The sequence below is a fragment of the Copadichromis virginalis genome, linkage group LG1 (genome assembly GCF_057382275.1).
Source record: "Copadichromis virginalis isolate Kocher_CV1m ecotype Utaka linkage group LG1, C_Virginalis_male_GT1.1, whole genome shotgun sequence".
Classification (NCBI taxonomy): domain Eukaryota; kingdom Metazoa; phylum Chordata; class Actinopteri; order Cichliformes; family Cichlidae; genus Copadichromis; species Copadichromis virginalis.
In genome coordinates, this window is record NC_140618.1 from 35,218,782 (window position 1) to 35,241,696 (window position 22,915).

Below are 22,915 nucleotides of genomic sequence, written 5' to 3' on the forward strand. Positions count from 1 at the left end.
CAGAAGCACAAATACGTATTTACAGATGCTAACTACAACTAACTAACTGTAACTAACTAAGTACGATAAGTAAGCAAGCTTTGAAATACACATGAAGACTTGATGAATAACTATCTGGCTGATCAGCAGGATAATCGCTGGCTGCTGCTGTCATGATTAAGCAGCTCTGCCACATTTAAAGAGCTCTCACATCAGTCGCCATGTCTTTCAAACCAAGCCGGTCAATTCCCCTTTAAATTTTTTTTTTTTTTTTTGGGGGGGGGGGGGGGGGGAGACACTGGTGCAGTTCTGTCCGGGGCTGAGGATGAGTAGGGGAGATGTGTATGTGTGTGTGAGGAGGGGGGATACCTCAGTTTGACATATATCCCAGGAGACACGCGTGTTTTCATCATGTAGAGGCAGCCAGAGAGCCGAGCTAAGTCACATTCAGCTTTAAACTTCCATCCGGCCTGAAGCTCGCGGTGCCGTGACTGCAAACAGCGGCTTCTCTGCAGAAACAAGCAAAACAAATCACACGCAGGTAAGCACGTCACCGGGTTTAGGGCCGCTAACGCAGAGAATAGGTGTGCTCTTTCCTCCCGCATTATTTTTACATGCTGACCCAACGTCGAAGTCTCTGCGCACAGGAAAACTTTGGTGTTTTGGTCGACCAACAGCGGGTGGCGAGCTTCACAGTTTCTTTCACAGCGACATTACAGGGTGCGTGTACGCAGACGCGCTGCTCATCTTTCAGAACCAAGGACAGAGGCTGCTGCGTAGTTTGAAACCAAAGGCTTTCCCCAGCGGCCCAGCACTCAGCTCCACCACTGCTGCTTTGAAGGATACACTGACTCACTGTAGTTTGTCAGCGCATACCTTCGAAGCTTCGAAAATTACATCGTTGTCACTGTTTTCTTTTCTTTCCTGATTTTCCAGACGCTACAGGGCTCCTCCTTGTTTGCCATTTCCGATAGAAACGTGTTTAGTCAGAGTACAGAGCTGGCATGAGAGAAAGCCACGAATGCGTGAAAATATTTAAAGAGAAATAGAGAAGAAACTTGAGGAATATCAGCGGTGGGGCATTCTTTCTCCAGTACAGTTTGTTTTATGTGAATCGCAGAAAGAACAAAAGTGAGACGGTGTAAAACAGGTTAGCATTGTATTGTAAATGGATTAATAACTCATGCTTGCTAAATATTATTTCATGTTCTCTGCATGGAACAGTGTCTGTGTCTCTGCAGGAACTGTAGTGAGATTTCTCCACAGCTTTTCGTGTGCCTGCAGGAGATGGATCAACTTTAAGCGTTCAACAGTGACATTTACTGAGCCAGAGAAATAACTGAGAAATTAACATTTTGCTGGACCGGACTTTACCACTGTTAAAAATTTCTCCATTTGTGGATAATTGCTCTCAAAGTTGTTCGCGGGAGTCCCAAAGGGCTAGGAATTGCTTTGTAACACTTTCCAGACTGATAGATGTCAGTGGCTTTGTTTCTAAGTTGTTTCTTTAGATGATGGTATGGTCAATCTGTCTGTCACTGTTAAAATTATAAAAACTGTGAAAAAAAAGTGACAGTTTTGCTTTTGTATCTGTAGGAATTCCAATGCCTAAGTGAAATTTCTCCATAATTAGTCTTGTATCTGCAAGAGATGGGCTCAGTTAGAGCATCAGTAACATTTACTGAGCCAGAGACACTCTGTAAATATTTGAGACTTTATATTTTTGGTTTAATTTTGTTTGCTGGCCAGGATCTTAAACATTCAAACTTCACTGCTTTTGGCTTTTAATTAAGAACAATTTGAAGTCATAGAGCAGTATTCCAGCTGGAACCACCTCTGTGCTGTTTTAACAGAAAAAGCTTCATTTTATTTTAATTCCATGAATTCTAAAGATTATCAGTCCTTTCAAGCTATGAAGCAAATTATTTAAATGATGTTTTGTGTGCATTTCCTTTCCATGTAAAGTCTCAAGCACAAATACACAGTTTGGCTAAAAGTAAGGTGATCTGTAAGCTCATTGTATCAATGGTGTAAATGTTGGGAAAATTAGATTTTTTGTGTAGCTTCTGTCGGGCTGCAGACTGACAGAGAGAGCAGTGTGCACGCTTGTTAATGCAGTCAGGACTCTCTCCAGCTTTTTGAACTCATTTGGAGACTCTCTGAATGATTTACAAATCTGTCTTGGATTATATAAACACGCTCCATTTTCATGTTGTTTATATGCCAATGTTTCTTCTTTTTAATATTGTCTTTTACAGCACTGTGAAAAAGTATTTGCCTGTTTTTTAGTTTTTTGCATATTTGTCACACTTACATATTTCACATCATCAGACAAATGTTCAAGTTAAACAAAGATAACCAGAGTTAATACAAAATCCAGTTTTTAAATGATGGTTTTATTTTTTTTAAAAATCAGGAAGGGGCGGATACTTTTTCGCAGCACTTTTTATCCGATTTAATGCACTCACTAACAGATGGACTGTGACTCCATTTTACAGGAACAGAAGAATGGCAGCTACATACATCCTCCTCTTCAGTTTGTGGGTCTCTACAGCCTTCACCACAGGACTGATCTGCCCTCAGCTCTGCACCTGCTCGGTTAAATACAGCCGTCTCTTTGCAGATTGCTCCTACAAGGAGCTAGATAAAGTCCCAGAGGGTTTTCCTCCCAGTGTTGCGACCATTAGTCTCTCTGCTAATAAAATCAGTGTACTACTTCTGGGGACATTTGACAATGTCACCAGGTTGATTTCCTTGTGGATGTCACACAATGAGATTGTGTCCATTGAACAGGGGGCGCTTGTGCCTTTGGTTCATCTGCAAAACTTAGACATCAGCCACAATAAAATAGTAGACTTTCCTTGGGAGGATCTACAGAACCTCACGGGACTGTATATGCTGAAGATGAATCACAATGAGATGGTCAGCCTGCCAATGGACGCCTTCTCCAACCTGAAAGATCTGAAGTCTCTTCGGCTCAACAATAACAGATTTGTGACCATAGCTGAAGGAACATTTGAAGGTTTGCTGTCTTTGTCACATTTGCAGATTTATAATAATCCATTCGCTTGCACCTGCTCCCTGGAATGGTTCAGAGTTTGGATTTCAACAACCACCATATCACTCACTGAGCACAGTCCCATCACTTGTGCAACACCAGAGAAATTTAAAGGAATGGAGATCAGGAAACTGCCTGAGACAAAATGTACAAGCCCCAATGTCACAGTATGGACTGTGCTAGATAATGCACAATTCTATGAGGGCAGCAAACTGGTCTTGACTTGTGATTTCAAAGGAAACCCAAAACCACTAGTCCTGTGGAGCATTCACAGCAAAAGCCAAAAACAGGAGCTGGCTTTGTTGTTTGCTGAGGAGGGCTCTGCAGAATCCAGCGAGGACTCCTCGGCGTCCTACGAGTCGGATTCAGTCAAAGTCTTTAATAACGGCACACTTCTCGTTTCAAACCTCAGGAAGGAAGATGGGGGCAACTACAGCTGCTCTGCCACAAATGAGCTTGGAAGAGCGGAGGATTCAGTTTTAGTTGAGGTGATGGCGCTGTCTACACCAACACCCACGAAGCAAATGACCACAGTACCCAGTTACACTAAAACAAACCCTTCTACACGCCAGGAAACAGTCAAAGCATCTGCTTTTAATGCCGCGCAGAGAAAAAAAATTACGAGCATCATACCCACTCACCGAGCAACTGCAGACAGTGTTTCCGAACCTAATGAGGATTTAACAAAATATCTATCTAGCAAATGTGGCTTGACGGCTAATACGAGCTATATTTCAAGCCCTGTCTCAAACGGGAGCCTAGATGACATTAAATACATGTTTGACTTTGGTGTGATTGCATTAGGAGTGTCAGAAACACAGGCAACAGTGCGACTCAATCCTCTTCTCATGGCCAGACAAAAGGGCAACCAGGCAGCTGATGCCACCTCTGACAACAAAGAGCACCACGGCCTTCCAGACATCTCAGAAAAAGCCCCTTCAAATGGCTTGTATCTGTGCGTCACCGCGGACCTAAAACATTCTGCCGTGCAATGGTCGAAGATCAGGGATGGCGTCAACTCGTATCAGTTCAGCGGTTTGCGACCAGGCACCAACTACTCCCTCTGCCTGACCTACAGAGGGGAGGACTGTGAGGTCCACGTGCTGTTCACCACAAGAAGGAAGGTGCCAAACCTTTTCATCATCATCTCAGTCAGCATCTGCCTCCTGACCGTGTCCACTGTGCCTCTGCTCGGGGCTACGTGCTTCCACCTGGTGTACAAGTACCGCAGCAAGACCTACAAGCTGATCCTTAAGGCCAAAGACCAGTATCACATAGAGAGGAACCTCACCACCAACTTCAACATCTACGCACCTCACGCCGAGTCTCTGAAGAAGATTGACAGCAGCCAGCTGGATGAAGAGGAAGACGAGACGGAGAGCGGAGATGGGGACAAGGAGGCTGATACGGAAGAGAGTGTGGTGACTGACTCCTTTACTTTGTCTCAGTGCAGGGGGAATTTGGACGACTGTGAGGTGGGATCTGAGTACAGTGACAGGCTGCCTCTGGGAGCTGAAGCAGTGAATATTACAACTAATTACAAATATCCCAGTCAGTAACTTGTCAAGTCAAGTCAAGTCAAGTCAACTTTATTTGTCAATTCTGCCACATGTACAGGACATACAGAGAATAGAAATTTCGTTACTCTCAAACCCTAGTGATTAAAAATGCAAATAAAATAATTAAAAAGTAAATATCACTACCTGTGATATAATGTAACTTGCTTTCGTAACATCCCCACCACCTCAAAATTACAATCCCACACAACTAAATGACATCCTCCAGAATGATTGTATTTGTTTCATTAATACTGATTGTAATTAACATATCAGTTATATTTTCACCTTTCTCTGATGCTCCATTTTTTAGCAATTATGTAAATATTAGCTGCGCAAGACCAGTCTCCATGGAATTTAACCCAAACCATGATAATTTAAATCAAAAGGTTCCACGGAGGAGCTGAAACACAGTGTCCTGGTTTAAATTATCGTAGATGATGACTTTGGAAACCATATTTCCCCTAAAATGTGACTACTGATGTAGTTTATGAATAATAAACTACATCAGTTAATCAGTTAATCCAAGATAATTAAATTATGAATTTAATTATCTTGGATCCAGGATTGTTTATCATTTGTTTATTAATTGTTATGTTGCTTCATTTGTTGGTGCCATTCAGTTTCATAGAAATATGACTTTACTATACTCGCTTGAAACAACAATCCATGCTGCAGCATTCAATGATTGGATGGGCAACTGGTTGCCTGTCTATTGATCACTTGTGGAAATTTTCCAGACACTCCAGTGCAGCAAATAGGACAACAACGCGCTGATAAAATCCCCTCCATCAAAGCAGGAATTGTCTGTACACTTCTACCTTGTTAAGAGATGACTTGAAAATTATTATTTTAAAATTTGGAAAGAAGTTTCTCTTCTTGGTGAGAACATGATTATCACCATGGTGACCATTGATTGATCTTAGCACTAAACAACTAAAGGTAAAAAGAGTTCATTTGGTCATTTTCACACATGTAAGAGAAAATAGGGGATTGTCTGTACAGATGTGTATTTACTACTGAAAACACTCCTCCTGCACATTGTGAGGAGCGTGCAGGAGGCAGGATGTGATGTTCATCACCGGGCACACTATCGCCTGCTCTGTTCACACGTGGGCAAACCACGCAGTGTGTAGACTTTCTAATATCACGCTTGTAGGGTGAAGTGTATTTAATGCAGAGATCTGTTCTGCCTGGTGAAGTTCGAGGTTACAGTGAATTTACGAAAACTGTAATAAAAAGTTGGAGAAAGTTGAAGAAAGAAAGCAAACTGAAAAGCATAGAGGACGTATGCACTGTGACCACATCTGCAGAATTCCTGGTTTTCTTCTTTGAATAAAAAAAATCTTTTACATTTTTAAATGTGCACCTAGATACTAGAGGTGCAACGATACTCGTATCGATATTGAACCGTTCGATACAGTGCTTTCGGTTCGGTATGCATATGTATCGAACAATACAAAATTTTTAATTTATTTTATCAACTTTCCTTCTTACGATGCTGTCTGTGTTGAGCGCTCAGTGGATCTGCGCACGACAGTGCAGCCTAGGCAGAGTAGTCGAACGCAGATTCACTGAGCGCAGGGCGAGCTAGCGAGACAGAAGTTAAGCTCTCCTTGCAACATGGCAAATTGAACCTCCCCCACCCTCATTCAGATCTGGCGTTTGGAACTATTTTGGTTTTCATGTGACGTATGACCCTGATGGTAAGCGCGTCATGGACTAAAGTAAAACAGTATGTTGGATGTGCCACGCAATGCTCAATTACATTGGTGGGAACTAGTGTGTTAGCGCAATTAACTCGTTAACGTGTTGGCCGTCCAGCCCCATGCACAGGGTGGTCCGCGATAGCTCGTTAACGGAGATTTGCCGTGTTGTGGCGTTAACGTCATTTCAATGAGATTTACACTGACAGCACTGGTGGGAACACAACGAATATGACTGCACATTTACGCCGACAGCATCCTAGTGCAAAGACAAGTGGAAGCAGACAAAAACAACAAGCACGCATGCTACAAACTTTACCCGTGTCATTTAGACAGCCGTTAGCACATGATTCTCCTTATGGGGACCTGATATGTTTAATATGCTGCTGAGAATATAGCCCAGAAGAAGCGTATAGTATAGCTTTTATTTTGGAAAGAGCCATTTCTCTGTAATAAACTCTCTTTTCCAAAGATGAGTGATTCCTCAATCAGATATATATATATTTTTTTTTTATTACTTTGTTGTTTCAGCAACATTAAATTTAAAAACTGTACTTTTGGGGTAAAATATATATTTATAATTTTAATAAATGACAAATTAAAAAGGCATGAACATTTTTTTTGTATCGAAAAAATATCAAACCGTGACACCAAAGTATCGAACCGAACCGTGAATTTTGTGTATTGTTGCACCCCTACTAGATACAGATCTACACGAAAATACACATATACACACATGCACACAATAGCAAGTATACTATTCAAACGTCTTTTTAAAAATTTATTTCAGTACTGGTGATCTTGAGAAAGAAAAAAAAGCCCCACAAAACATGCACGGACTTGACCAAATTTTAGTAACTCTATCCCAGTAAATGCTGTTTACATAAAATCAGAAAGTTACGAGTTAAAAATTCACAGTATGACCAAAACAGCAAGAATAAAATCTTCTGTGGTGTGAAGGTAAAATTTTCACAGTAGGGACTGAATATCTATTAATAATTTCAAAGTGCACACTATGACTAACCAACACTAAGTCCTGCATGTAAATGTTTTTTTCAGACCAGTTATTCAACGGTTATATCCACGTTTACATGAGTGCAGGTATGACAAGAAATGGAAGCCTATGTAACCTCAGAAACGTTGATATCTCATTCATTTTTAAGCACTGTTGCTAAACCTGTTTCTAGATAACAGTAGGCGGGTCATGGATGAGAGCACACGTTTCTGCCTGTCAGGATGAGTACAACAGTCACAATCAAGGTTTGATTAAGGGGAAAAAAATGACTTGTGTCACATATGAATTGCAGCGCAAAGCAATGTGCGTAGTGAAATCAATACTAACAAATATGCCTATGTTCTGCTTTAAAGTAAATGTGTGTGCTTCTATTAGGAGTGTAGTGGCTTAAAATAGAAATTTAATAAAAAATCACTTAATGGAGTTTAAATGTTAATGAAAACTGTGTTGTTTCATAAAAAAAACATCAAATCTTTGTGTACTGCAGCTGTGAGCATTTTGTTCAGCTATACGGTAAACATGTCCAATAAGGAGAAGTGTGTTGACTCCAAATATAAGGCTGCTTTAAACAGACTCCATCGTGATAAAATGTAGACACCCTACTCCAAATGTAGAAGCACCTATGAGTGTGTGTGTGTGCTCTGTTATTGCTCTGTTGTATCTGGGTCATGTGTCCGTCCTGCTGTTTTTCCCAGGGCACAGTGTTAGAGGACCTGCATGCTGCCTGTTGTGGAGTCACAGTATGTTGTGTCTTATAAATGGCCCAAATAATAACTTTAGATCAGTATTTCTTGTTGTCTATTTTCTGTTTTTTTTTTTTATCCCTGTGATAAAGGGAACAGTATGTTTTTACCAAAGTGTTTAAATATTGTAACTGCCCTATGTGCCTCAATAAAGTTTGAAAAAACCCCACATTGTTTTCCTCTCTCTCAAAATTCAAAGTGGGCTACGACATGCTGCCAGCACAGCTGTCAGTGTACCTTGGCATACCTACAGTATATTCTCCAAGTCCTTCTAATCCACATAGCAGGGGCAAAGCGCCATTCTTCAAACAAATGTCATGCTTTTGATGCCATGGTGGACAGCACGCTAACGTGTCTAACCCTGTGAAGGCCATAGCATATAATTTGTGTCATATTTATATTCATCAGATTATTCAGTAACCAGTCTTGGGATGTGGCTAGAGTCATTCCTTTCAGAACATAAATGTTTCATGACAGGATAAAGATGATCACTCAGAACAACTTTTAATTGATGCTTAGTGATGAAATGGAGCAATTGAGAGTGGACCTAAGAGAACGCCCGCAGCAAAGAAGTACCCATACAGTTCAAGCATTCTGGCCTGTACTTCTCGTGTAACTTGTCCACTTGTCCGTGCACTGTGACTCATTGGAACGTCTCTCTATCACTCTAATGTAATGCACCTCAACTGTCAGTCCTGTTTACTTTTAAAAAGTAATTTCTTATTCATTCAAATTTTATCTCACAGTGCACATCTTGAAGCACTAACATTGTTTTGTTAATCAGAAAACAATAATGCAATAGGTGAAATGTACATGCATGGAAGATGATGCACAAGTTCTTGTAAAAATGATCATGTGATTCCTTAAAAATGTAAGTTAAACATTAAAAAAAAGAAAAACAGGAAGTAAAAGACTTCTTAGTAAAAACTTACTAATGACTAGATCAAACAAGAAAGCTGCTTAATGATTAAGATAATAAGATCAATAAACACTAAACATATGATAAATTCTGGTATTTGGAAGAGTACACAGGAGGAAATTTTTACTGTTAAATTACAGTAAAGTAGTATATCCTTACCCTGGTCAGCATGTCCTCCATTATTTACCCTTTTAGTTTATTGTCTTTCTTTAACAGTAATAAGATGTCAGCCCAGTCTGAAACATTTACATTTCAGGATATTTTCACTCACCAAGCAAGAACTGTATTAAACCATGAAAACATATAATATTTAATATATTTGCTTAATATTCTTAGTACAGTGGAACCCCGACTTACGAATACCCCATTTAACGAAAAATTCAAGTTATGAAGGCACTTAACAGCAATATTTCTGCCCCTGTAACGGCAAAATGCCTGTGTAACGAAATCTGCTGGCTCTGATTGGCTGAGCCCAGAAGATGCATGCATTATTGGATAGTAATTTACAGTCATCAACAAAATAAATTCATATAAAAACTGTGAATTTTCTTTAAAAAAATATTGACATAGTTTTAAAGGAATGACTAAAAAAAGAAATATGCAAATTTACTAGCACATTATCTTTTTGCTTTTTTATTTATCTTCAGGACTTGTATGTAAAACAGCAAACATAATAGGAAACTAATAGGAAACTGTAATTAGGTATCTAAATATGAGATAAGATAAGATATTATGACAAAGCTGAAATGTAAATAAAAACAAACACACATACAGTCTTCTAACAGCATATTAAGATCGTACACTGTATTCTGCAGCAGAAAACAATGTTTATACTAGAGTAAATATAAAATATTTGTATCTTCAGCTTGTGAGATTTTGCTGTGAAGTTGGTTTATATATAAATTTGCCCGTCCATGGTCTTAAAAATCCTCCTACACCACTGAGAACACAAATATCCAATCAGTATGGGCTGGCATAGCTACATTACCCAGACAAAAATAAACTAGGACTGCTTATTGACTCCGTGCTGCATGTCTGATGCTGACATTGATCACTGCCATCAGTCTGTGCGTCATGCAAGTCAGTATTAACTAATTAAAAAGGCTTCCAGACTAATTGAACAATACTGTAAAGTAAAGCTTAACAAAATTAAATTATATTTTTCATACATGAGCTGAGACCTGCATTGTTATTAATATTTCTTTTGGAATCCCATTGGATCTTCTTTTCGCAGCCACATTTCTTCAGAGTTCCTTTTGGTTGGTTGAAATGTGATGTACACTCTGCAGGGATACTTTAGTGATAGACACTCCAATCAACCTCAAGATTATAACCACATATTAAGTTGTAGACTACCTAGGGTCTCTGACCCTTTGGGTCACCGACTGGGAACTTCTCAGCACATCCTTTATTCTCTGGCACTGAGAAATGCACAGTGGTTCCTTTGGGTCAGGCTTCAGTGTGTCCCTGCAGCACTTTCAGTAGTTTTAACTGGTGGAGTCAATTTGTGGCAAAGAGAACTCTGTCACTCTAACTGTTGTGTGAGGGAGTTCTGTGAGCTATCTCAGTAAACACAAACTTCACATACAATGCCTATGATTTACTTTGTTACACATACAGTAACGAATTACAAAAACTTACTGAACTTGAGTAGAATTTTCAGGTATTTGTACTTTACTTGAGTAGTTTTTTTTCTGACAACATTTTACTTTTGCACCCTACATTTTAAAATAAATATCTGTACGTTCTACTTCTTAACAGACTTGTTACTTTTGTTTTAAAACATTTGACAGGGAGTTATTATTTTACGTCACTGCGGGCCTTCATACATCAAACCGATTTAAGCCTGAACAGTAACTCAAGACAGGCAGTCCTGTTCACCAGGGGAAAAGAGATGAAAGAGGCAAACCTGTGTGCCAAAGTCAGGGGTTAAAGTGGTTTGTGCTTTCTTTTTTTCTGGCACAACACCGACACAACACAAGTACTTCAGCATCTAGCTAGCCTAACAGAAGAGGACAAAACAAAAATGGAGTGACATAGTTTTAGTGGCAGGTAATTTCACATACAACATTTTTATCAGCACAGCAAGCATCATCAAAAACACTGTTTGTGCGCAGTTTGTCTGCTGCTACTGCTTATTTCACAGGGAGAGAAAAGTCAGAGAGCTAAATTCATTCAGAGATGGAGATAAGAAAGACAGGACAGGAGAGGAAGAAGAGAAATAAGGACTACAGCTATTTCCTCATTAGGATTTGATAAACCAGAAGTTTAAAGCTTACATGATGTCTTCATGTTTTTAAATTATAATTTCTATACTTTTATTGTACATGACAATAAAGGTCTATTTTATTCTAAATCAGATATTGGGTCTGTACATGTTACACGTTTTTTTCATATTGTGAAACAAGCTGCAACAAAAACTGAGGTAGACTAACCCTAACTGTGTTATTTAATTTCATGTGTGATGCTTTTCTTTTCCCCACTCTGAGCCATTAGAACTGATTTTAGGTTTCCTGCACCTGCTGAATCTCACTTTAACCCCTGACTGTACTCATTTTTAGAGGCAAAATCAGCCTCGGCAATGTAAGCAACAAAAAAAAGAGCTATTTTATTTTATTTCCTTCTTTTTCTCTTCTCATAATCGATTCAAGCTGAATACATTTATTAGAATTAAAAATGAGACTGAAACATGTTTTTTGTTCCCTCTACTGATATTATTTTATCATTACATTAATACAGCACAGAGTTCAGTTAACTTTGCACAAAAATAGGTAGTAGAAACACTCTCCAAAGAGCTACTTTTATTACTTTGAGTTCATTTCAGAGCCGGTACTTTTTTACTTTAGTATAGAAGTTGAATCCATACTTCAGCTTTCACTGGAGTATTTTTTAACACTAGTATCTGTACTTCTGTTTAAGTACATATTCTGTACTTTTGTGCTTTCTGGATGCGATCTTAATGTAATGTTTTTGTTGCCTAAAGCTAACCTAAGAGAAATAAACAGAATAATTTAGACAACTATTTACATAAGTTAAATGCTAAAAGATCTCTGAAGCAAAGCGGTTGATTGCAGTAGTTATATTTAGCACTTGCAGGTTTGTTTAATGCAGATTACACCCAGTACAATTTTGAAATATATTGCCAACTCAAACTCATTCAGTTTTTTCTTGACTTTCAGGGGTCTCAGTGGGCTCTGCTGGCTCTGCGCCCAGCTTGCTGGCCTCCATCTTGCTGCCCTTTTTGGAGGTTCGGTTGGGGGTGCCATTCAGGACGTTCTCCGAGTTCTGCAGAGTCTGAAAATGCTTCCTGGAGCCCAGCAGGGAGGGGTTGTTAACCAATGTGTACATCAGCTGCCAGCGAGAGCGAATCCTTTGACTGCTGTTCGCCTTGCTTGGCTTATTCTCCTGAATTCCTGAAAGCATGAAGGAGGAGCAGGCTGAGGGCAGAACGAGACAGCAAACCAAGGGGCTGAATATGCTTAGTGTCATGTATCAATGTATGCATGACGTATTTTGAAAACAGTGGCTAAGAAATTGTTACAACCCCATATAACAGCATAAGCATGCTTCATGTGTGTGTCACTGAAAAGAACACATTGTGGAGAAACACTCAAAGCCTTCTGTATTTGGCAGCTCTGTGGGTTTAGAAATTGTAGTCAGTAAAAGCTACACAACTAAATATCCATTTTGATATTTGTCATTACAAGCATATTCATCTGAGAGTCAGCAACTTATAATATAATATAGAGAAAAGTGGATTTAATGAAAACACAATGGTCCTGCGCTAATTTTGGCATGCCATTCTAAAGTGATAAATGTTGCTCTTTCCTGTAAGCTAAATTTTTTATCATTTATACTAACAATGTTACACAATTGCAACATGCAGTAGTAATAATCATAAAGTGAGGATTGCCAGGATGCAGATTTCAGCATGGCAGCATAATAAGCAGAAATGCTAAATAATAAACATATTATGATTGGACCACAGCATTAGCAGTAGCAATTAGCTGAGTCTACGGTAAAAGCTCTTCCTGACAGTGAGGATAATTAAGCTGGACAGTGTAGAGCTGAGCTTGACATGTTGAGAGTAACACATTGTGGCCTTCAGAAGTTAAACCACGGCTGTATTAAAAGAATAAGTCAGCACTGCTTAATTTTTTCCAATTGTGATCATTCTAGGTATTACAACAACTCCCTCTCCTGCCCACAACGCATTTTTTTTCATAAAGCACTATTATTACATTCTTATTAAATACTTAATGTTCAATATGTTTTAAATGTAGTGGCACAAAAGCTGGACTGTGTTTGCGTGTGTGTGTGTGTGTGTGTGTGAGAGAGAGAGGATGTTTGTCTTTATGTGTTTCCAGTTTAGGATTTCTACCTTCCTCTGCATCTTGTATTTTCTGTCCAGCTCTCCCACCCCCAACCATCATGTCCAGCAGCAGCCCACAGAAAGCCTTCATCACCGGGTGCGACTGACTGACCTCCACCTTCAGGAAGTGTGTGTAGTAGCAGTAGGCTAAATAGAGTTAAAGGTCACAGAGTAGAATTTAAATCAGACTGTCTGAAAAATGCAATTGCATACTTTTGTTATTATCATCAAGTCATTCAAGATGATTAAAATTAGTAACAGTGTTACTGTACATAAAGGATGTGTTCACAAAGGTCTATATAGCCTATTCCTCAATACTCCAGGATTCCATTGTTCTAGACAAATTGAATGAATCGTACCTGGGTCATAGGACTCTGCTGTGCGATGCAGCAGACTGACATCAATACGACCAAGATGGATGATGTTGTACAAAGCTGTTATTACTATTCTCCATATGGCAACAACCAGCCCCACCACGGTGTTGATTAGGAACAGCAGGTACGTCAGGAGGAACAGACTCTCTCTGAAAAGCATCATGGAGGAGACTGTGAGAAAAAACTGAGTGTAAACATGAAGTTAATTACATTAGCAATACAAAGCCTGTGACAGAGCTTGTGACCCTGAAAGTGCTGACCTCTGATGAGTGGAGGCTTCACATTTTTAAATGAAGTAATAACAAATAAACAACAACAACAAATAAAGGATTCTGAGTTGCATTGTGGGAAATGGTATTTGAGATTGGACCATAATAGGTCTTAAAACTCAAGAAATCTCAACCCTTTCAGCTAGATTTGTTCTTTGTTCTCCAACTTTATGCCTCAGTACAAAATTAAATAAAACCACTCATTATTCTTTAACAATCTATATAAATTAAATAATGTCTTTGTATTAAATGGATGTTTTTGAATCAGTTTTCAGCCTAAAGCTAAAACTACTCAACAGAAACTCTCTGAGGCCCCCTCTCCCACAAAACAAAGACCCCAGTGTCCTCAGAAGTAGTTGCATGTCTCTAATTAACAAGTTGAATCCCAGTGAGAAAGTATTCATGTTGTAATCTACTTAATCTACTTCTTTAGTATTTTTTGACGATACAGATACAAAGTCTTCAGTACTAATAGTTGGAAAACCATTTATTTATTTATTCAGTTCTTTGTAATTTAAAAACATCATTTATGCTGTAAAAGAGCTAAACTAAATAACTGACACGTGTTACTAATAATTAAACAGTTTCATCCTCAGAATTGCATTGCATTTTTATTAGTATCGAACAAAAATAAAATTACAACTAGTAATTGAAATGTCTAAGTAATAAACAACACCCAATTAAACTGCATTCCAACAAATGAGTAGGACTAAACAAACACACCTGTTGTTCAGGTCTCTTGTGCCGGCTTTTTGTTTGATGAAAGCAAACTTAGCAGTCACATGCTGAAGCCCTGTCACCAGTATCAGTGTGACCCAGGCCGGCCTGAGACATCACAAAGGTGGAAAATGAAAGTGTTTTGAATCATTGATTCATGAAAAGAGAAAAAAGGAAAGAGCTATATGAATTGTTGCTGACTCACCATGCCTTTCCTGCAATTTCAAAGACAATGATGTTACGGCTGTAAAACACTGGGATAATGATCAAAAACACCAGGAACAAGAAGCAGATGAAAAACACAATGGTCTGGATAGCCATTCCTGCAGAGTTAACACAGAAACAGGCCACTTTGAATATTAAAATCATTTCTAAAAGTATTTTTTTTCCTTAACCCCTTAAGCCTTTTTTAAATGGCCAGCACTACAGCACTACAGTTAAGCATCACTCACAAGCATTTGCAAAGCTGGATTACTACATAGTTAGTACTTTAGTAAACTACAATGAGTGCATTCATGGTAATAAGGGAACATGCCATCCAGATCAACAGCCTGTCTTTTTTAGTTGTAGTTCTTTTCTTCGGACAAAAAACTTTTTGAGAGACAATCCCTATTAAAAGGACAAGTCAAAAGGGTTTTGTTTTTTTTCTTTTCATGATGTGGTATTTTCCAGCATTATTCTTAAAACTAAAGTCAGTGATGCAGTTTATTCAAGCTTTACCAAGGCTGACGATTGCAGCCTGGTATCCTGTCAAGCCCATCCAACAGACAACACCTGTTCTAGATGGATGCATGGTTTTCTGGTTGTTGCAAAGCTTGTAAATGTCTCCCTTATACAGTCCTCTTAGGTTTGATCTGAAACACATTAAGCCAGTGACACATCAGGTTCAGACAGGAAGGCCTGTCTGAGAAAAATCTAGAGAAAAATAAGTAACAAAGTTGAAATACTTATCATCAGGCAACAATGAGAAGTCTGGCAATATTGGGGTTAGACTATAATCAGTATTCAGAATAAGTAAACTTTTCATGGAGAAAATAGAGTTTCCTTTAACCAATGCCTCCAGTCTCTGAGGATTTACTGCACATACCTGTGGAGAACCATGGACCTCATGAGCATAATAAGGCTGACCAAGCAAGACAGGGTCATCGCACAGAGGTAGCATACTAACAAGCAAATGATGCAAAAGAAAAAACAAATTAGTCTTACTTTAAAACAAAAATACTTTGGTATTTTGTTACAGGGACAGCAAACAGACCCACATACCTTCCAGCAGCCATGTGTAAAAAGTTACAATTCTAACAACCTCCATCCTGTCATCTGATAACACAATCCCAAAACCCAGTAACAAGAAGGCGATATTTTCATCAATACCAGCACGAACAATGTGGAGAGTAGGCACCACCAGGACAACTATCAAGAGTGCGGTCTGTAGGGTGAAACAGGCAATGGTGAATGTAAAACAAATGAACCAAGATGGTATGACATTTTAAAATAGGTAAAGGTATTATTGGCTTATTTAAGCTCACATGGTGTATAGCCACACAGGTAACAAAAGATGATACCGCCAGCTTCAGTGGAAAACGAAACACTGAAAGGAAAAATGATCAAGTAGGTTACTGCAGCATTTCCAATATGTCAGATATGCAGAAGAAGTTAAGTCAGCGTTACATAAAAAATATATCTGTATGAGAACACTCACCTTTTTCAGGAATATAAATGTAACCCTTAATCACCTCCAGAATTCTCTCTGCAAGCGCTGGTTTGTCAGATGCTGACAAACTACAAGAGAACAAGTCGTGAGAGCTGCAAACTACATGAATGCGATTTATATTTAATTTATTTAACTTATTTACTTATGTATTGCTGATATCTGCAACTGAATTGCAAGTTCCTTTTCAAGCCTCCCCCAGTACCTCACTATGGGAAGAGCCCTCCGGTATGATCCATCAGATAATCAGAATCAGAATAATCTCTCATATCCCCCTTGGTTTTCAGAGAATCTGGGTTACGCTAGTAACCAAACATTTTCTACAGTAACAATTCAAGGCCACAAGCTCCATTGCAACACTGTAGTACTATATTTCCTCCTATTTTGGTTCACATCTCACTCTTCCAGTAAGTATTTATTTAATAAATGCTTAAAAAATATCTTTAAATAATTAAAATTTCAACAAGGATATTAACGTAATTGTTTATTTATGCATATTACAGTTCTCAAAATTAAAAAACCTTGTCTATAAAATAATTTAGAAAATACTACCTTTGATTTTGATTAGATTAATCCACTGTTCTCATTTTTTTTGCTCACACAACAAAGACAAAGAAAACAAACTTGAGCTGATTCAGAATGTCTAAATTATTCACAGACTGATCGTCAGGTAAAGCTGAATAAATATCCAAATCCCATTTTGCAATGATCATTTCGGTTATAGAGGTTTATCCCCCGAAATATACAGTAAACCTTCTGTAAGCACCTTAATTGTTCAATGGCCTGTTGAAGATAAACAAAGATAACACTTCATCTTTTTTAATTCAGCATTTTCTTTATTTTTTAAAAACTGTCACTTGCTTTTGGCCTGTCTTTATATAATAAACTTCACTCATACTTCTTTAATTGCACGTAAACTCTTTGTACCTTGTTTTGAAAATAACTTTGTTCTTCCTCTTCTTCCTATCAGTCTTAACAGTAACCTGGATTTTTAAGGTGAATTTGGTTGTTTTAACTATCCTAATTTTATCACCTTTGAAGGTGCAAGCAAATATAGGTAATCCACAGTTTTAAAATGCTTTTACTTTGAATGAAAATCATGCATACATGTGGTGAGAAATGTGGTAAATTTCAACATATTTGTGGGTTTAAAGGATTATACACCATTACACAGTTGAAGCCAGTAGGAATCTCACTTTTAAAAAACAGACAAAAAATAATAATTTTGGCATGTGGCTTGAAAGTGCAATTAATTTGATTTGCATGAAGCCAGAGAAGCAAATGATCAGTTGATTTAATATCAAATGCTAGACTCCACTAATCTCATTTTTGAAGTTACTCCAAAAGAGCGATTATTTTAGCTTATAACTTGTGGAGCCTGGGCTCTGAACCAGTGACAGTCAGCTAATACAATGTAGAAAGAAAAGAATATTCTGAAAGGAAAATCTTTAGCAAATACTACTCTATAATTATCGATTAAAAATAAACCTACAAACATTATCAGGCCTCTGTCACATATTACATTCTGAAACTGAGAAATCAGAAAATGATCGCACTGCAACAAAGTAAGCTGCTAGCTCACTGTAATGGCACAGTTAATGGAACTGGAACTGAACACATTAAAGTCAGCAGCAAAACTGCCAATGAGCAAGCTTTCATTATAAATTTTGTCGTCTTCATTGAAATATGATCCCGACCTCTATCATGTTTTTTTTTGTGTCACCACTCTGAGTCTAATAAAATAAATCACTCTTTAATCTCTGCTCACCTGGCAGTTGAGGACTTTTTCTTGAGAAGTAACTTCACATAGTTGGTGTAGTAGCTACTGTCAAGGTCCTGTGAGCAAAAACATTTTAAGGTGTCAGTATTTCAGAACATAACTACAAGTTTAATTTCCTTCATAACTCTGTAATTTCAATGTTACCAATTAGTGTTTGTTGGGGATTTAATCTGCTTTTGAAGTATAAGTCTTGGATTAATATATTTGAAGGTGGGAAAATGTCACCTCTCCCGTCATAATCTGCTGAAGGACACAGGGTTAAACCTGTTCTTTTTCTGCACAAGCTGCTCATTGTAATCACAGTTCTGTTTTACATAATTGAACTATGTTACGTACTTATTCGTGTGCACCAGCCACAGCCAGAGATAAATATCATACATTTTTAGAATGTTGAAATTTAGAATGTTTGTGTATTCTGACTTTTCTCACCTCGTCCGTCTTTGGTCCTTTCACAAACAGCAAAGGGAACTGAATGCAGAGATATGCAAGGCAGGCCAGCTGAGGCAGACTTGCGAGTAGAGCATAGTATTTATAGATCTGTAAACAAATAAAATATGCTGTCCTTTAAAGTATCAGTTCCTTCAATTGTAACGTGATGTATTTTATACAAACCCAAAATTATATAAAATTATCAGTTACTAAAGGACTTACTTAATGACAAATCACAAAAGTTAAACAACTATAACCAGACTTGGCTGTTCCCATCTTGTTTGGGTTTTATTTCTTCCAGCTTTTGCACTGTTTTCAAACTTTTTAACTAGACTAGCTTATGTCTGCTACAACTAGAAGCAAGATCAACACTGTACAAGCATGTCATGAAAGTGAAACATGGAAAGGAAAATCTTTGGGATTGGTTGAGTTGTTGCCACAGTAGCTTGTTCATGCACCTCAAAATCTACCATGAGGTTGCATAGCAACAAATGTCTTTAAATTCAGCAGATATTTGAAATCTGTGTAGGATTTTTTTATACCAAGTCTGACGTTGAAAACAGAAGGGCAACATAAACTTTTAAAGAAAGTATTCTTCTCAGATATGAAATTCATTTGTTTCCCTTAAACATTATTCATCAGTATTTTTTTGTTGGTATTTTACCTCTGGAGTCTTTGGACAGTCAAATTTCTGCCACACCAGGACTCCAAAGTGAGTGAAGGAGAGCAGTGTCCCAAACACATAACCTGCTTTGCGCTGCAGAGTTCCACATACCAACAGAGGATAATACAGGATTGGGTAATAAAATATGGCGATTATCTTCATGTACTCTGGAAAAAAAGGACCCAAAAAAAGACAGGGCATATCAGTTCCTAAAATGAAACCTCTAATCTAATCAGTATAGACAAAATGGAAAAACAAGGACTCTCTAGAATCCTCCACGTGAATAATCTGATTTTTAATAATAAAGGGATAATAATAAAGGCAGTGTATGTTCAAAAACCACTGACTGGCATGATAATCAAACCACCATATAACTGAAGCAATTACAATCTTCATTGCAACTAAAGAACAAACAAGCATTCAGATGTCTACCTTTATTATCTGCTGGAGTATCTTTGGAGAAAGGCAGAGGGTCTGGGGTGATCACCAGCATTGCCAGCTTGCTGAACACCAGTCCAAAAACAGCCATAACCACTCCTTTTTTCTGAGTCTGATCCAGGAAGTTGGCTGGACTGTGAGATCACACAGGGAGGCTCAGATAACATGAGACAAATGTGCAGTTAAATTTGTATTTACCAAATTTACCTGAAGATGCTTGAGGATCCTCTTGCGAAACCCTGGCAGAATTTATTTTTCCTGGTGAGACCTGCCAGGATTAACATGATCACCAGCTAGATGGAAGGACAAAATTTTAGATCTTCCGTTACGCGTCATACAGTTAATGCCACATCAGTGATTGTCATTATATACTAATATAGTAAAGTAGTATAGTTTTTTTACATTACATGCTGGAAACGTAATTTTAGGCTAGCTTGTTCTAAAAAGTTTCCTTTTGTCAAAAGCTGCCCCAAAATGTTGGCAGATTCATAAAAAAAGACTGTTTGTAACACACTTGTAAACAAGTGTAATCGAATGCTTCCTTGAAATGATAGGACAATCTGATTAAGACAGGATTATGACATTCGTTTCAGGTACAAATGGTGAACTGCAAACGTTATTCTTAATATGCTGTCGTGTCACTAAATGATAAGGCTTTACTGTGCCCCCTATCTTTCAGGGCTAAGTTGTATTTGATTGTGTTTATCAGAGCCTTTGCCAGCTCCAGGAGCTCATTAAAACTTCAACTTTCCAAAATAACACAGCACTGTAGATATGTCAGGAACTGACCTATAAGTCAGAAGAACCTCAAATAAATAACCTTGTTTGGTAGAAAACATATTTCATGACCCACCTCTAATAGTTTTTCAGATTGTTTACCGTACAATGAAATTGGGTCGTGTCCATTCTATACACAGTAGAAGGATTTTTATGACTGAGTCAGTTGTGTTCATTCGTAATTGGTTGAAGGCTAAATGACAGTAAAAGTCCCTAAATGGCATATCCTTTGGGAGCAAAGACAACTGACGGATTCCTGGAAAATGCACCAAAGGATGTACTGGGAAATGAACCTCTCTCATCCTCTTATGTTCCACTTAAAAGGAGAATAGTTTAAATGTTCAAGCTGTGTTGGCAGCAGACATTCAAATCTATAATTTTATCTGATACTACATAAAAATTTCTTGGCTTGTGAGTCAGAGCTGACCCCTGCTTGTTATGTTTGTTTGCAAAAAGCTATCTTAAGACTAAGATGACTAGCGGATTACATTGGTGACAATGTCCACTCTTTTATACAGTCTATAATTGCTATAAACTGCTTAAGCCATGCATTCCCAAGAAACTACAAAGTTATCAGTGTTTCTCTTGTTCATTCTGCCTTACTGTAGAAACAAGCAGTGTTGGGTGTAACAGATTAAAAAGTAACACATTACTGTAGTCACACTACATTTTCAGCAACACAGTAATGTAGCATGTTACTGAACTAAATTCAGTCATTTCATTACAGTTTAAATTTTGCCACTGCTTGTGTTATAAACTGCGTTCTTCAGTCATCTGCACACAGGTGGATTAAAAAAAAACATCTAACAAATGTTTTTTTTCTGTGCACTTATTAAAGTATTCAGATTCTGATTCTGATTCTGATTCGTGCCACAATCAGCCAATTTCAGTTCTTGTGCAGGAGGAAAAAAGCTTGTGGGGTGATACAGCCTTTGAGGAGTGGATATGCATCCTCTTATTTTTTATTGCATTTTAATGAGTAGTGTAATGAATTACTAATGAATTACTAAGTAATGAATCACAAAGAAAGTAATTAATTGCATTGCATTACTTATAAGAAAAGTAAAGAGTAATATATAATACTTTACTTTTTAAAGCTGCATCTCCTTAGACACCTTTTAAATTATAAAGGGACTTATTTTAGCCTAACACAACAACAATTTGCAGTTATACATTAATGAAGCAAAGCTATAAATACTACATTTCATTGTGCTACTACAGTAGCCTATAGGTCCGATAAATTAATGCATTATTAGCATTATTTCCCATATGATCATAACTTAGATGGTGATAAGTTAAAGAAAAAAAAGCAACACTCAGTGACTTGAGTAAGGTGTTGTGTCACCATGTACAACCAGAACAACGTCAGTGCACTGTAATATTGATTCTCCACGTCTGTGGATCTGTACTGGATTAAGAAGAACATCATTCTTCTAAATTATTCCCTCTTTTGGTGTTTGGAATATGGTGATGGAGAGTGCTAATGTGTTCAACAAGTTTGATATTATGCTGTATTTTAAGTGACCCCAATTTATCTGCAGTAACCCAACAAAACAACCCCCAGCCCTTAAGAGAGTAGTCAGGTCCAAGTATACTTACTGATATCGATAATATGCATATATGGAAGAGCTTGTCATCTGCTGTCGGGTCACATGGTAAAATGACTCTGCGACAAAAAGAAAATAAGGAATAAAACCATCATTAAAAAATGTGCAAAGTAAGCCTAAAACAAATCAAACCACCACATCTCAGCACTTTTCTGACCTTGTTGATGTACCAGGACCCAACCTGTGAAAATAATCAATGCTTATGGCCCCATTTGACACCTTTGACTCAACTTTTTTATACTCACTCTTTGGGTGGTTTTGTAGGCTCTGCGTTGTTTGAGTACCAGTCTGAATAGTCATAATAGGAATATTGAAAAGGCTCAACTCCCTCTTTGCTCTGATTCATTGCAGCTGTTTAATCAAGTCATACAGGTGAAGCAGGACAAATAAGGATCCAGAGGACTCCTCCTGGTCCAGCTCCAGTCAGCAGTCTGTTGGTGCTGCTGCAACGTGTCAGGACAGCTTGGCCCAAGAACCCCAACACATTCCAGTCCAGCTAATAACTAAACGCAGCAGATTAAGGGCTGCACAGAAGGGAGGGAGAGTGGAGCAAGGTTTAACATTCACGTGAAATGAAGCAAGTGGAGGAACAAATGTTTTAAACCTTGCAACATAATCATTTAAAAGTGATTCATAGAATAATATTTGGTCAAAGACAATGTAGCATCACGTTTAGGGATTTAATTAACAGTCAAGTTAACAAAAAAAAATGCATTGTTGAGTTTGGTGGTGCAGATATTTAAATGGTTCGTAAGTAATAAGTCTGAGTCCAGTAAATTCTTCACATCTGGCCAGTACCATTTC

At 38.0% G+C, this 22,915-nt stretch overlaps 1 protein-coding gene and 1 pseudogene across 2 annotated transcripts; one reads left to right on the plus strand and one right to left on the minus strand.

Moving 5' to 3' along the window:
* The first annotated feature begins 281 nt into the window (after window positions 1–281).
* LOC146719137 (immunoglobulin superfamily containing leucine-rich repeat protein 2 pseudogene) lies at window positions 282–8,226 on the plus strand (annotated as a pseudogene). The gene is made up of 2 exons (XR_014921006.1): window positions 282–520; window positions 2,478–8,226. The product of XR_014921006.1 is annotated as an immunoglobulin superfamily containing leucine-rich repeat protein 2 pseudogene (transcript).
* Window positions 8,227–11,017: 2,791 nt separating this feature from the next.
* Window positions 11,018–22,457, minus strand: LOC146719138 (receptor for retinol uptake stra6-like). Its single transcript, XM_085453978.1, has 17 exons — window positions 22,357–22,457; window positions 22,104–22,170; window positions 19,935–20,020; window positions 19,722–19,861; window positions 19,290–19,456; window positions 18,626–18,733; window positions 18,185–18,252; window positions 16,408–16,487; window positions 16,235–16,296; window positions 15,972–16,134; window positions 15,796–15,871; window positions 15,429–15,562; window positions 14,914–15,031; window positions 14,715–14,816; window positions 13,708–13,871; window positions 13,358–13,495; window positions 11,018–12,413 (listed from the first exon to the last, which is right to left on the minus strand). The coding sequence occupies exons 1-17, from the start codon at window positions 22,455–22,457 to the stop codon at window positions 12,130–12,132; spliced, it is 2,058 nt and encodes a 685-aa protein (XP_085310104.1). The 3' UTR covers window positions 11,018–12,129.
* Window positions 22,458–22,915: the final 458 nt, after the last annotated feature.

What these genes read in the sequence shown, in the direction of transcription:
- LOC146719138 (XM_085453978.1), bottom strand. Translation starts at nt 22,457, where the DNA reads ATGAATCAGAGCAAAGAGGGAGTTGAGCCTTTTCAATATTCCTATTAT. An exon ending in TATGCATATTATCGATATCA is followed by an intron (nt 20,021 to 22,103) that starts GTAAGTATACTT and finishes CCTTCCATCTAG; the next exon opens with CTGGTGATCATGTTAATCCT. An exon ending in AGCAGAGTCCTATGACCCAG is followed by an intron (nt 13,496 to 13,707) that starts GTACGATTCATT and finishes AACTCTATTTAG; the next exon opens with CCTACTGCTACTACACACAC.